This window comes from Oncorhynchus kisutch, linkage group LG11 (assembly GCF_002021735.2).
Source record: "Oncorhynchus kisutch isolate 150728-3 linkage group LG11, Okis_V2, whole genome shotgun sequence".
Taxonomy (NCBI): domain Eukaryota; kingdom Metazoa; phylum Chordata; class Actinopteri; order Salmoniformes; family Salmonidae; genus Oncorhynchus; species Oncorhynchus kisutch.
Genome location: NC_034184.2, coordinates 66181456 through 66197078, shown reverse-complemented (window position 1 = coordinate 66197078; position 15623 = coordinate 66181456). Strand labels below are relative to the sequence as shown.

Below are 15623 nucleotides of genomic sequence, written 5' to 3'. Positions count from 1 at the left end.
CTGTTCTGCCTTATTATTATTCGACCATGCTGGTCATCTATGAACATTTGAACATCTTGGCCATGTTCTGTTATAATCGCCACCCGGCACAGCCAGAAGAGGACTGGCCACCCCTCATAGCCCCTCTCTAGGTTTCTTCCTAGGTTCTGGCCTTTCTGGGGAGTATTTCCTAGCCACCGTGCATCTACATCTGCATTGCTTGCTGTTTGGGGTTTTAGGATGGGTTTCTGTACAGCACTTTGTGACATCAGCTGATGTAAAAGGGCTTTATAAATACATTTGATTGATTTATTGATTGGTAATGACTGGAACGGTATCAATGGAATGGTATCAAATACATCAAACACATGGTTTCCAGGTGTTTGACGACATTCCATTTGCTCCGTTCCGGCCATTATTATGAGCCGTTCGACCCTCAGCAGCCTCCACTGGTCTCCATTCAAGGTTGTGGGTCTTCCAGCAGGAAAATAACCCCAAACACAAATCAAAAAGCACCCAGAAATAGTGCAAGAAGAAACGCTGGACTGTTCTGGAGTGGCCAAAGAAGAGTCCAGATCTGAATCACATCCACCCCTCAAAGGGTTTGCTGCTGAAGAGTGGGCCAAATTGCCAGTAAAAAAGGTGCAGCAAGCTCATTAATGCTACATAAAGCATTTGTCAGAAGTTATCTTGGCCAAAGGCTGTGCAACCAAGTACTAGCTCTGGGGTGCCCAAAAAATTATGTCCATGTCATTTGTCTTTATTTTCTAGATTAAACTTGTTCTGCAATGTTGAAAATCCAATAACATAGTGTGGAGACCAAAGGCTTTCAATTTCAACTTATTTTAGAAGAAATTTGGAAGTATTTAATAAAAGTGCAAGTGTGGCAATATATTTTGTCCACAACTGTATTTACCTGAATTCCTTATCTCGTGACGTTGTATTAGTTAATGTGATGACTGTTGCTCATCGAATGATTACAAGTTTCTAATTGCGTGATTAACTGAATCAAGCTCATTAACCTGGGGCACCATGGGAAAACTAGTTTTTATTGAGTTTCTATTTCCCAAATTTACTCAAAGAATATCAGAATATCTATTTTACAACAGCCGCTAGTTGCCTCTACCAATCTCGTTCTGAACGTCGTATAGCCAGTGAATCTGCACGGACCCGGGTCTCACCAATAAATTCGTACCACACCAATCTTAGTTGAATATTTATTTACTAAAAAGCTAAAATGATGATAAGATACACATAGACAAAACACATTATAGGCTATTGATTAGAACTTAGTATAATGGGCCAACACATTGTGTTACCCGCAATGGGGATTTCAAAAGAGAGAGAAAAAAAGAAAGTACACAAGAGAAATATACATTTGGGTGAATTTGTCAGCTATGCTATTCTAACCCTAGCCTTGCCCCAAACTGCCGCTCTTATGGGTCAGAATATAATGATGTAATTACGTGGGGATGATCTCCGAGGATTCTCTGCATGGACCGTTCAGCTGTTCGATGACGCAATTCTCCTGCGCACCTCCCTGCTCGTCCTCCCGATGTCAGTGTCCTTTTGGCTTAGGAGTCTGTTCCCTCACCGTTTGCTCTTCTGAGGACAGACAGCTCTGTAGCTCAGAGCTCACAGCATATGAATGAAACCCTTTAGATACCTCGATTCGATGGGAGATGGAGGCTAGGTGGTTCGACTTGAATTCACTCGCTTAGACACAGCTACTCATCCGTAGCTTGGGTAGAAAAGGATTTCTTTGTCCTCAAACTTGCGTTGCGTTCTGGGTTCGTTTACTTTTTAGACCTTGCTGCAGCTTGGGTCACGTAGTCTTGTCTGTAAATTCTATACTCACAAGTTTCATACCCTTGGGTCAGAAGTGGGCGTAACCGCCTTTAGGGCAATTCTCTGGGCGTACCAAGTTAATGAGGCAAGGTCTAGATAATATTCAAATCCAATTTTAGACAACTAACTTAACATTTAATCTTCCCCAAAACATTCTCTTTGATTTGGATATTTTCCATACAACGTACAATGTATAAACATCAAACATCTACGAGGAAAACTCTTCCCGTTACAATGTTTTCGTAATAACGTCATCTATTAACCTTTAATAACAAAACAAAAATGACATACATTTTCATAATCCATCTATCGTCATGACCACCATTGTGGCTGACGGAAACCATTGTTCCAAAGTCCCTTTATTTCATGTTTAATGTTCTGAGGCTGGTTCTCCATAGTAACAGGACAAAGGAATTTGTCTGTGGCCTTTATGTCTGCAAACTTTGGCAGCTGGGATGAAAGAGGAGCGATTACGATAGAGGGAACCAAGTCTAGATGACCTATGTTTTGAAGGTGTTCAAAACAAGGTTAAGGGCAGAGAAAGCTTGTTGGACACTAAGAAACAAAATCCGGGGAGGAGCCAATTAAGTATAAGACTGTATTATCTGCATATAAATTGATGAGAGCTTCCCACTGCCTGAGCTATGTTGTTGATGTCAATTGAGAAGAGTGTGGAGCCCAGGATCGAGCCTTGGGGTACACCCTTGGTGACAGCCAGTGGCTGAGACAGCAAATGTTCTGACTTTATATACTGACTTTATACACCTCAGAGACACCAACACTCCTTAGCCCACAAGAATGGAATGGTCTACAGTATCAAAAGCTTTGGCCAAGTCAATAAAAATAGCAGCACAACATTGCTTAGAATCAAGGGCAATGGTGAAATCATTGAGGACCTTTAAGGTTGCAGTGACACATCCATAACCTGAGCGGAAACCAGATTGCATACCAAGGCAAAGGGTTGCTACTTTGAAAAATCTCAAATATATTTTGATTTGTTTGACACTTTTTTGGTTACTACATGATTCCATGTGTTCCATATTATTCTACCATATAGAAAATTGTTTTTTTTTAATAAAGAAAAACCCTTGCTTCACATATTTATTGATATTTCGGTTGTGAGACCTTGTAAAAAATACATGAAGATTTACCAACTTGCTAACTAATTTTCTTCAAAATGTTTGCAGACATACTACTCACCATGTGGCTATGAAAGAGGGGTGCAATCCCATCACCTGGTGATATTTGTAGGGTTGTGGCTTAAGGCAGTGTTTCCCAAACTCAAACCTGGGATTTAGTTTTTCGTTTTTTGCTCTAGCACTACACAGCTGATTCAAATAACCAACTCATCATCAGGCTTTGATTATTTGAATCAGATGTGTAGTGCTAGGGTAAAAAAAAAAAAAGTGCACCCAGGGGGGGCCCCAGGACCAAGTTTGGGAAACCCTGGCTTAAGACAAATTAATTCTAGTCTTTTATTGTGAGTGTTTCAGTAGTGACATCAAAAGCATTTCTTTTTTTAAAGACGTTTAAAAATAAACAAAACTACTAATTAAATCACTATCTTTGAATGTAGTAATAGAACAACTCAAGATGTTCTATTGAAAAAATTACAAAAATCACAATTTGCTTTATTTTCAAACATGAAGTTTAGGAGTCAAGATTTGGGACAGCCACCTCTGAATATGATTAGCTGTATAAACAATGACTTTGTACTATATTACATGTAACTGTATGTTTGTTATTGCCTTGGATTGTATGAGAACATATCATGAAGTAAATATATGTCCTAAGTTTGGATACTTAGATGTTTTTTTGCACCAATCATGCAGAATCACCCATATACAGTACAGTCCAACCATATAAACACATAAAAGTTGATGTAAAAGATGGAAACTTGGATATCATAAAATACATAAAAGCATCTGAAAATATATTACAATATTTTAAATGTGAAAAAACAACAACACCAAAACAGCTTAACCATTCATACACATGTCATCTCCCATGGCACATCATGTAGCCCCTGTAGTTACATCAGGAGGTATAGCACATCATGTAGCCCCTGTAGTTACATCAGGAGGTATACTGCAGTATTTTAATAAAGTATAGTATGATATTTAAAGTAAAATTTAAAAAATGGACATGAAGTATGGACAATGCAGTATGAATCATTTGGCTATATCAAACAAAGAACATGTTTTAACAAAGATATGCAAAACACATTTGAAGCAGTTCCTGAGGTTTAATTTCAATTATGGTATGGGTTTATAAAGGCACAAGGTGAATTAATATATTATCTACAGTACAGTTTTCGTAGTTGGGATAAATTTTAAGCCGAAATTCTCACAATGTTGTCTTGTAAAAATGCACCTGGCACTTACTATATTAGCACATTCTGTGGTTGAATCCAGGTAGCCTGTTATTGTACTAATTAGCAGTTACTGTGTGTTTACCTCAGCCCGCAACATATTTACATTTTGACATGTTGTAAAATATTTACATATGGGAGGGCTTGACAAAAACATCTTATGGTATAACATTTTTAAAACATGTTTCATATCCTGGTTTTACAAAACATTTTTCACTGGTGTACTTATATGTAATGCCTTGTGTCCAGCAAGGAGGTAGTGTTACAGTACCAAGGACTATGATGATTCTCTTTGGACAATCACCATTAAAAGTCCAAAACATATGGTTTCTATCATTTATCCTGAAACCTACAAACATACAGTATATGAAACCAAGAATATGTCTCAATATACGTAGACCTAGTTTCAGTTAATCGGGACAAATATTTCTACTGAACAGCAACGTGGACTCCCATATGCCTTAAAACAGGGTTTCCCAACCCTCTCCTCAGGGACCATAGGTCTTTTTACATATTTGTTGTATCCCTAAACTGGCACACCTGATTCAATTTGTCAATTATCACCAAGCCCTTTACTAACGGAATCAGGTCTGCCAGTTCAGTGCTAGAACAAATATGTGAAATGTCTGGGTGTCCACGAGGAGATGGCTTTTAAGCATTGGTGTCCAATCTTATCTGCAAAGAGCCAGTGTGGGTGCAGACCTTTATTCCATTTTCAGGTGTGTTAGTGTATGTCTGGAGCAAAAGCCTGCAGCTAAACACTCCCCTTTGCCGAAAAGATTGATATCACTGTCTTAAAGTACGTTGCTTCTTGACCCCCACATTGAAGCCCGTCCTCCCCTTTCAGGGCCCCTTCCTCTCAGAAGTTGGGTCCTTTGCTGTAGGGGTCATTCCTGAGGTTGTAGGCCTGGTAGCAAGAAGACATGTCACACACTCCTGGTAGTCCTGATGACCCTTGTTTCCCTGGCATTCCGGGACTTCCTGACTTCCCAGGCATCCCCTGAGTGCCCGGGCGTCCGATGCCATCCGATCCGCGAGGCCCCTGAACTCCTGCCCGTCATTAAGAAGAAACACTGTAAGGGGATATGACTCCACAGAACGAGCAGTGTGTTTTCATGTTTCAGAATAATCAATGGTGATGGTTTCATATGGAGTGATGGGATATGAGGCTCTAGAAGAACATTTATGTCAGTATAGCAAGCGAGCTAGCATTTTATGCTCTCTGGATGATACCTTTTTAGAAGACTCCAATTGCTGATAGAAGGGGCAAATTAGTCATGATTAACAGCTAACTAGCCACTTTAGCCTCTTCAATCTCTGAATCCATAGGTGCTAATCCCTGGGTGTACGGCTAATCAAAAGCTAGCATGCCGTTAGCAGCTTACCTGACTGTCCAGTAGGGCCTGGTGACCCTGGACGGCCCTCTCCTTTGGTGCCTTTGAGTCCTCTTGGTCCAGTGTCACCTAAAGACGATTTCTAATCATTATACTGTGTATAGAACCAACATGACTCTAGCTCACCTGCTAACATAACATACTCCACTGTTACTTCAAGTGGGTAACACTTTCTATGAAGCTGTAAATACATTGAACTGCAATATATTTACAGTAGTGTATTGTATTTAATTCAATTGTCGGGCCGACTCTTCTCTCTGTATATATCAACGATGTCGGTCTTGCTGATTCCCTGATTCACCTCTATGCAGACAACACCATTCTGTATACATCTGTCTCTTCTTTGGGCACTGTGTTAACAAACCTCCAAACAATCTTCAATGCCATACAACACTCCTTCCGTGGCTGCTCTTAAATGCTAGTAAAACTAAATGCATGCTTTTCAACCGATTGCTGCCCGCACCCGCCCGCCCGAATAGCATCACTGCTCTGGATGGTTCTAACTTAGAATATGTGGACAACTACAAATACCTAGGTGTCTGGCTAGACACCTTCACTCACGGTGCCAAACATACCCTCGTAAAACTGACTATCCTACCGATCCTCGACTTCGGCGATGTCATTTACAAAATAGCCTCCAACACTCTACTCAGCAAACTGGATGCAGTCTATCACAGTGCCATCCGTTTTGTCACCAAAGCCCCATATACCACCCACCACTGCAACCTCTATGCTCTCGTCGGCTGGCAGTCTCTACATATTCGTCGCCAGACTCACTGACTCCAGGTCATCTATAACTCTTTGATAAGGTAAAGCTCCGCCTTATCTCAGCTCACTGGTCACGATAACAACACCCACCCATAGCACGCGCTCCAGCAGGTATATCTCACTGGTCATCCCCAAAGCCAACACCTCCTTTGGCCGCCTTTCCTTCCAGTTCTCTGCTGCCAATGACTGGAACGAATTGCAAAAATCGCTGAAGTTGGAGACTTATATCTTCCTCACTAACTTTAAACATCAGCTATCTGAGCAGCTAACCAATCTCTGCAGCTGTACACAGCCCTTCCAATCTACCTACCTCATCCCCATATTGTTTTAATGAACTTTTTTGCTCTTTTGCACACCAGTATTTCTACTTGCACATCATCATCTGCACATCGATCGCTCCAGTGTTCATTTGCTAAATTGTAATTACTTCGCTACTATGGCCTATTTATTGCCTTACCTCCTCACGCCATTTGCACACATTGTATATAGACTTTTTTTCTATTGTGTTATTGACTGTACGCTTGTTTATTCCATGTGTAACTTTGTGTTGTTGTTTGTGTCGCACCGCTTTGCTTTATCTTGGCCAGGTCGCAGTTGTAAATGAGAACTTGTTCTCAACTGGCCTCCCTGGTTAAATAAAGGTGAAATAAAAGAATTAGCAGCAAAGTGCTTTACAAGACTAGCTATGGTGTTCAGCTATTGCTCCTTATAACCAATTATATAAATGTAGTCATCTTTATAATTCTGGAAACGTACGTGGTTCATAGGTGAATTATAGGGGAGTAATGTTGTATTTCCATATGTGTTACCATGTCATAATTCCTTTATCTGAACCTGTAGATTAATGCGTTACCAAACACTCAGAGTCTTTGGGGTTTCTGTACAGGTGTGTTACCTTTGACTCCCTGGGGCCCCTGCATGCCGGGGGTTCCTGGATATCCTGGTGAGCCGATTCTACCGGGATAGCCCGGGGTTCCTGAGGAACCATTGAGTCCTGGTGCTCCAGGCTGTCCCGGGGGTCCCTTCACCGTCTCACACGGCTCACATCTGCTGAGAGGGGATAGTGTCTGCAGCAGCTGGGGGAGCTGATCTGGGAGGGCCCAAGCACAATTTGGTTCAATCAAATCAATGTTAATCAGTCAATCAATCAAGGTATTAAGGGAACCATTGTTTACAGTCATTCATATGTCTCATGATTTAAACTTCTTTATTTGAGTACACCTGGAAAAATAGCCCACGTATTACCGCAGCTAAAATATTAATAGCACCAGATAAACATATTGCTATTAACTGTAATATGATGCTGTAAGGATGTTACCATTTTACCTTCCTTCTCTAACCAATACATATTCATATTGAACATGGATTCTAAGGCATAGTCAGATCCCTACACTCAATTTACATTTCAATATGTGTATTGTTTAATCCCTACAGTCTTAAGCTGCTGAGTCAACAACGAGCTGCACGCTTTCCAGCTTACTTCAATTTGCACTTTAGTTATTGACACTGCATAGCTACCACTGGGCGGGTGGTGACAGGTACTTACTCCGCAACACATCGCCGCAGAGCTTCATCATGTGGTCGTCAGAGGGAGGCTTCCCCTGTAAGACACAGATAAGGCCAAATGGTTAAGACGGTTGATGTCTGGATGGCGAAGGTATGGAGAAACAGACAGGGTGCTTTTAGAGAAAGGCCAGGATTTCAAGAGAACTCACAGGCTTCCCAGGGTAGCCCGGCGTTCCCGGTTGCCCAGGCAACCCGTCCTCGCCGGGAGATCCCCGTGGGCCAGCGGCCCCCACGTGTCCCATGCCCCCTTTCTTCCCATCGGTGCCTCTGACACCGATATCCCCCGTGATGCCTTTCTGATGATCGTGAGGAGAAATATGGTCACAAACTGTATATAACTAAACACAGTATATAGGACCTTTGCATACAGAGCTCGATTGCATTTAAAATGTCTGTTATAGCCTACAATATATCTGCCTTGAGACTAGAAAATGAATAAGCGTTCCAGAAAAGGTGTTCAAAGAAATCATAGTGTAAATATGCCGGCATGCATCTTTTAAAATGTGAATGTTGAACTTGGTGTTCAAGGGCCTGATGTGATATGGATTTCACAGTAGGTTTACTGTCATGTCTACCTATCTAGACCCTGCGGGTGTGATGTTGGAGGCTTCATGGTATGATGTGTTCAGTAGTGTTCCTCAGAGAGGATCTGGTCTCTGGTGTAGAATGAGGCAGAATGGATTATAGCTAATGCAGCAGTGTAATTCTACAAACCTGTCCTTTGCCTCCCCTGGGTCCAGCTTCACCCTGGCAGAGAAGGGAGAGGAAAATGAGAGAAAGAGCCTGTTAAAAAAGTTCTGCTTGAATATCAAAGAAACGCTCTCTTTCAGAAGCTCTTCATTCAGTCCGCTCTGATAAAAGTACAAATATTTTTTCTTGCTGCTGTCTTACTTACTACAGTTGATGCAGAGGTACATTTTTTTATAAACCGACATACTGTTGGCCTAATGCTGTTGTATATCAAGCACGAGTCACAGCCAGTGCAATGGCCACAGGGAAAGTTATGACTACAAATTGTTTACCCATAAATAGTGTTATGTAAAAGTGACAGGCAAATCCACTGTGCCTGATATTGGCCGAGGCGCCATCTGTGGAGGGGGGTGGGGGGTGGGGGGCTCTGTGAAGACCGAGGAATAAAAACGTTTTGTAGTTCAAGTTGATTTGATATCCACTGCCACCCAGTGCCCTGGTCATGTAACTGCACTCACTGGTAAGCCGGGGTTCCCAAGGGCCCCATCGGTGCCTCGTTCGCCCTGGAACAAGATACAGGGTTGGGGGGATGGATGATGGGAGAGGGGAGGAAGATGGGAGGCATCATAGGAGGGTATAGGAGAGCACTCACCACTAAAAGGTCATCATTAGTATTCACAGCCAAGGAGAGACGCAAGGGTCTCATTGACCTTTAAAAAACACATCACCTGAGTTTCCCCTACCTCCCCTCTCTTCCCTCCCTTCCAACCACTCTGCTCTGAAGTCTGCCTTTATCACGGTCACCCTGCTGTGATTGTAAGGCTATAGGAAGCACAAATCAAAGCACAGAGCCAAAAACACTACACTCTAGTCACAGCACAGGGTCCTTAAGGGAGGACTGACTTCGGTGCAGGAAAGCTTTGTTCCTCGTGATTAAGACATGACTAACACTCATTATTTTCTTGTCAGTGTCCTGGAGAGATATGAGTATGTACAGTACAGTGCTCTAAATATAGTGTAGGACTCTATGTGTAGTATAGGGTTCTAAGGAGCCTACAGGGTAAAGAAAGTAGCCTTACCTAAGCACATAGGAGCAGGATTCAATCTCCTGTTTCTGTAGCGTAAGGCAGCTTTATGTAGTACACAACCTGGACAGGACTCTAGTCTATCGCAGAGCCCTAGCCCCAATCTACTTCATCTCCTTAATGCTGAGTGCCAAGCAGAGACGCATTGGGTACCATTTTTTTATCTTTGGTATGACTCGGCCGGGGATTGAACTCCCAACCACAGCGCCACTAAGGAGTGTTGTAAATGCAGTATAGGGTTCTAAGTACAGTAGAGTACATGGTTCTAAGTATGAACTTGATTGTTTGGATAATAAGACAATCACTTGTCCTTATTTTATGTGCTGTGTATGGCGAGCTCTATAGGTCACTGCAAACAACCATCCACCAACCCAATAACTAAATGTCACTATGACAAGAATAAATGACAATGAACTGAACCACCCCCTGTGTCAGAGACAGACAAGAGAGAAGATGACAATACCTGACTTCCTCTGGGACCCGCCTCTCCAGTTTCTCCCTGAAAAACAGTGTATAACATATGGCTGTAATAACCAACGAGTAGGCGTCTGGGCGTGCCTGCATACAGTCTGAAGGACAAGCTCTCAGTGCGTGTGAATGACAACACGTAAGAGGAATGAAATATGCATTATGCAAAAAGACATCAGCGCTTACTGCAAAACAGGCAAATGAACAAGCTCCCTGATACCGAGAACCATAAATCATTCATAAATCATGTCTTTAGAGCCGCACACTGCCTCATTAAGCCAAAAGGCCCCCCTACAGGCAATAACACTGTTATGTTAGCTGAGATTTGGGCTCAATCTCAATTCGTCTTTCTGTGATTCTTTGCATCCTATCTCCTTGTCTCCTTCTCAACCGTATTGGAGGAAGTCAAAGGCCCCTCCCCTCAGACCTTCTTGTCTAATGCTTTTTGAGAAAGAAGCAAGGAAAGAGGGTGCAAAGAATCAAGGAAAGATTCATTGAGACCTGAAGTCTTTGGTGGTGCATGCTGATGCCCTTACCTTGGGACCTTTGAACCCAGGTAGGCCATTAGTGCCCGGGGACCCAAGGAAGCCTGCCTCTCCTGGTGTGCCCTAAAGAGTGAAAAAAGCATGATAAATAGCTGGGGTAAGTCTTCTTAGCGCAGGCTCTGGGTGGAAGTAGTCTGTAGGCAGAGAGCTAGGGTCAGCTTACCCTGCCCCAATACTAACTTTAACCATTAACAGGTCAATCTGCAGTTGCTACATACATTTTTGTACTTATAACATGATATGTACCTATTGATTCTTGAAGAATATAACTTCTAAATGCCTCATGAGTTCAGTTCAACAGTCATACCCCATCAGAACCCAAAATAGATGCTCGTTTTACTCCAATGTTTGTAAACAAAGTAAATGTAAAGACACACTCTACAGCCTCAAGACATGGTTAAAACTATCATTTTGATATCATGGCTGGTCAGTCCTTGGATCCATAGCTCTGTCTATGAATTTGAGAGTGGTTGCATTTCTCTAGCCCCATCCCTCAGCTTTTTACTGACCCATGGATGTATGTTGTCTGTCCATAGTCTAATCGATCACGGAGTGCGTCTCTGGTGCCTTTCTCACCTTTTGGCCTGGCATTCCTGGAGAGCCATCGGAACCTCGCTCCCCCTCGCTTCCCTGAATACAGACACATAGGAATTAAACACTGACACACACACACACACGTTCGCACGCACACATTCACACACACAAACACATGCACGCACTCAAACACATGCGCACACACAGCATTGCCAACAAACACAGAGCTGATGAAGCTTCCTTTGTAAAAACAGAAGGCTATTTGAAATTCAAGACAATAGTCTATTTACTCAACAATGAAAGACTAGAATTACTTTTACACCCTAAACGCACTTTGGTAAAGAAATATCACATTGGGAGAGATAATTCTAGTATTATCAGTAAACCATTCGGAGAGTAGAGCCCACACACTGGGGATGAAAAGCTGCAGCATTAGCATAATCACTAATTAAAATGGGTGATGGACAAACCTTTGGGCCATCGCGTCCACTGGCTCCAGGGTCTCCCTGGGGGCCTTGAATTCCCTGGGCATATAAAAACACAGACAGTTGGCCTGCAGGCAGTGTGACAGGATGCGTGACAGCTTAGTCACCAACCACTGAGAGGGAATTAGATGGCAGATGCCCCATTCTGGTTCATTTTTAAAAAAAGGGGATGTGCAAAGAGGCTTTAACCCTACCCATCTGCAAACACACTGAGCTATTGTTCCTCTTTGTTCATGTTAGGATGACTACTGTTATTATTCACTGCGACCGGTCTATTTGCACGTTAATCTCTGATATACAGTAATGTAATGTGTTCAAAACCATATCCCAGACCACAAGTGTGTGTGAGTAATTGTACGAGGGTCAATAATGTGAAGTTAAAAACTGCACTGAACAAAAATATAAACACGACATGTGAAGTGTTGGTCCCATGTTTCATGAGCTGAAATAAAAGATCCCAGAATGTTCCATACACACTAAAAGCTTATTTCTCGCACATTTTGTGCACAAATGTGTTTCCATCCCTGTTGGTGAGCATTTATCCTTTGCCAAGATAATCCAATCACCTCACAGTTGTGGCACATCAAGAAGCTGATTAAACAGCATTACCATTACACAGGTGAACATTGTGCTGGGGACAATAATCGTAACCAACATCAGTGGGCAAATGCTCGCCTTCGATGGCCACTGGCACGCTGGAGAAGTGTCCTCTTCACAGATTAATCCCAGTTTCAACTGTACCAGGCAGATGGCATTGGATTGGCGTGTATGACAGCATGTTCCAGTTCCTGCCAATATCCAGCAACTTCGCACAGCCATTGAAGAGGAGTGGGACAACATTCCACAGGCCACAATCAACAGCCTGATCAACTCTATGGGAATGAGATGTGTTGCACTGCATGAGGCAAATTATGGTCACACTAGATACTGGCTGGTTTTCTGATCCACACCCCTGCCTTTTTTAAGATCTGGGACCAACATGCATATCTGTATTCCCAGTCATGTGAGATCCAAAGATTAGGACCTAATGAGTTTATTTCAATTGACTGATTTCCTCACATGAACTGCAACTCAGTGTAGATACCATGTCTTTACTAAACAGTACAATTCATTCAAATTTGAGGGAAGAAAACCTTCAATTCAAATGTAGATGATTGCTCTAACTTAGTAACACGTGTAGTTATGCAGCTTCACTGAACCAGAAGAGGGCAGCAATGGAACACCATATGATGCACAGCTCGATGGCTCTGCTTGAATAGGGACAAGCTGTTACTTACTCACCAGTGGAGGGTGCCCAATCACCTCGTCTAATCATAGTCCCTTTATGGAACACTGTCAGAGCTCTCTTAATGCATAATGGATAATTAATTAAGAGAGAATTACATTTCAGCGACAATTAAATAGACATGTTACAGTACGTGATGTGTATTGTAATTCCTCCCGTGGAGAAAATGACTGCAATTGAAATAAAGTCATAAACATACTCGTTCATTACTACATTTACATTTGAGTCATTTCGCAGACACTCTTATCCAGAGCGACTTACAGGGTGAAGTGCTTTGCTCAAGGGTACATTTTGCACCTAGTCGGCTCAGGGATTCGAAGCAGAGACCTTTCAGCTACTGGCACAACGCTCTTAGCCACTAGGCTACCTGCCACCCTAGTATGTGTGCAATCGGTTAAATCATTGAACTGGGATTGCTTGTCATTGTACAGATGTTGACACCCACCTGTGGACCTTTTGGACCTGTTGATCCCTTCTGCCCAAGTGCTCCACTCTCTCCCTGTTGGATGAGAAGAGATGAATGCACTGCCTCGCCTGCAAGGTAGTCCATCTAATTACTTCTGTGCCTCAGAAATCCTCCTTGTATTGACTTGAGGCCGGGGACTTTTCTTACTCTAATATGGTCTCAGGTTTCAATCTATCTCTGATCCCCTATTATTACAGTTATTGACTGGATATTAGTAGCAGTGTTCTTTTTTATTCTGTTCTTACATGTGGCTTAAAGACTGTCCTTGCATCCATAGCTCTGTCTATGAATTTAAGTGTTTACATTTCTCCAGCCCCATACATCAGCTTTACCAAACAAAGTGACAGTGCTTCTGCATCTGCATTGCTTGCTGTTTGGGGTTTTAGGCTGGGTTTCAATACAGCACTTTGTGACATCGGCTGATGTAAAAAGGGCTTTATAAATACATTTGATTGACAGTACCAGGCTGCCTTTAAATACTTTCTTATTTACTCACATGCAAATAGGAAAGTCTTACCTGAGGTCCTGTTGGCCCCGCCCCTCCAGGAAGCCCCCGGATCCCCTGGAGATGACACACACAGCAGGTCAGCTGACACAGCAGTGGCATAATGAGTGACAAGAAAAGCGGGCCCCAGTTTAATTGCTTAGTAGTCAATTCATAATTTCCCCCTCCTCTAGTTACAGTACCGCCATTAAGGCATTTCTAGAATGGCACATCGGACAGGATGAATAAAACAATCTGGCATGGCAAACCACTTGTTGCAGTGTGGAGTGCTTGCCTTGCATACAGTACATGCCAGTCATCCATTCCAATGAGGCCATGATGAGCCACAGTGGAGGGCATTGGGAGACCTTTGGAACACATGCCCAGATGCGCTGTGATGATTGTTTTCCTTGCATTCTAAATTGGTTTAATGGATCCCGCGTCTCTTCCCCCTGGTTTCCGCTGGGGGTCCGATACGCTGTATTCACCTCATTTACAGCCAGCGGGGCCTTCATGCACTTTGCTAAGTAATTACACACAGGAGAGGAGAACAGAGTGCCAATACACCACGTGCTTAGAATTTCAGAGAGGGCCATTGTAAAGACATGCCCTCGCCACCCACTGGCTTCGATGGAATCAATCTAACCACTGAGGTAGTAGAGGTGATAGACTGTATGTTCACCTGTTTAAATAGTCATATGGTGTTAAACTCTATTGTAATACTGCTGAAATAAATAAGCAGGGGTGAAAGTAAGGCGGTACAGTCCGGTACGGGGGGGGGGGTACGACCAGTAAAACATGCGCTTATCAAAACAATTCAAAGGTTTATTACACCACTTTTCATAATCTATGCTCCAAAATGCGATGTGGTTTGATGAGAACACAGAAAGTTTGCCAAGGAAGAGATGAGTGGCTGACACTGAGACTCACACGGACAGCAGTGGATTCTGGCCTAATGACAATCGTAAACTCTTGTCATGACACTTTGTGATGTTGTGTAACGGATGTTTCTTTCCTTTCATCACTGCTTGGTGTCAAGGCTTTCTTCTGTTGAAGAAAAGGCGGACCAAAACGCGACGTGGTTTGTGTTCATCTTGATATTTAATTAAAGAAAGTACTGAACACAAAAACAATAAACAAATGACGACCGTGAAGCTAAATGAGAACTGTGATGACACAAGCAATCAAACATAGACAATCACCCACCAGCAACCCAGGCTACCTAAGTATGATTCTCAATCAGAGACAACTAATGACACCTGCCTCTGATTGAGAACCATACTAGGCCGAAACATACAAATCCCCAAATCATAGAAAAACAAACAGACTGCCCACCCAACTCACGCCCTGACCATACTAAATAAATACAAAACAAAGGAAATAAAGGTCAGAACGTGACATTTGGAGGGTGGAAATACAAGTATACAAAGCATACTCTGTGTATTTCCAGCCTGCTCTTTCCATGACAGACTGACCAGGTGAAAGCTATGATCCCTTATTGATGTCACTTGTTAAATCCACTTCAATTGGGTAGATGATGGGGAGGAGGCAGGTTAAAGAAGGATTTTAAAGCCTGGAGACAATTGATACATGGATTCAGACAGTGAATGGGCAAGACAAAATATTTAATTTCCTTTGAACGGGGTATGGTAGTA

At 42.6% G+C, this 15623-nt stretch overlaps 1 protein-coding gene across 2 annotated transcripts in view; it reads right to left on the bottom strand.

Moving 5' to 3' along the window:
• Positions 1-3233: 3233 nt before the first annotated feature.
• si:dkey-225n22.4 (collagen alpha-1(XXI) chain) overlaps positions 3234-15623 on the bottom strand; it is a 47108-nt gene continuing 34718 nt past the window's right edge. The window contains exons 18-30 of one of the 2 annotated variants that reach the window (XM_031836138.1): positions 14002-14046; positions 13464-13517; positions 11719-11772; positions 11291-11344; positions 10706-10777; positions 10165-10200; positions 9135-9179; positions 8641-8673; positions 8076-8222; positions 7907-7961; positions 7256-7450; positions 5584-5661; positions 3234-5248 (exon numbers count right to left, since the gene is read on the bottom strand). In XM_031836138.1, the coding sequence (XP_031691998.1) occupies positions 5058-5248; positions 5584-5661; positions 7256-7450; positions 7907-7961; positions 8076-8222; positions 8641-8673; positions 9135-9179; positions 10165-10200; positions 10706-10777; positions 11291-11344; positions 11719-11772; positions 13464-13517; positions 14002-14046 (1059 nt within the window). In that variant the 3' untranslated portion in view covers positions 3234-5057. The remainder of the gene's footprint in view (positions 5249-5583; positions 5662-7255; positions 7451-7906; positions 7962-8075; positions 8223-8640; positions 8674-9134; positions 9180-10164; positions 10201-10705; positions 10778-11290; positions 11345-11718; positions 11773-13463; positions 13518-14001; positions 14047-15623) is intronic. The other variant, XM_031836137.1, reaches the window with a different exon arrangement.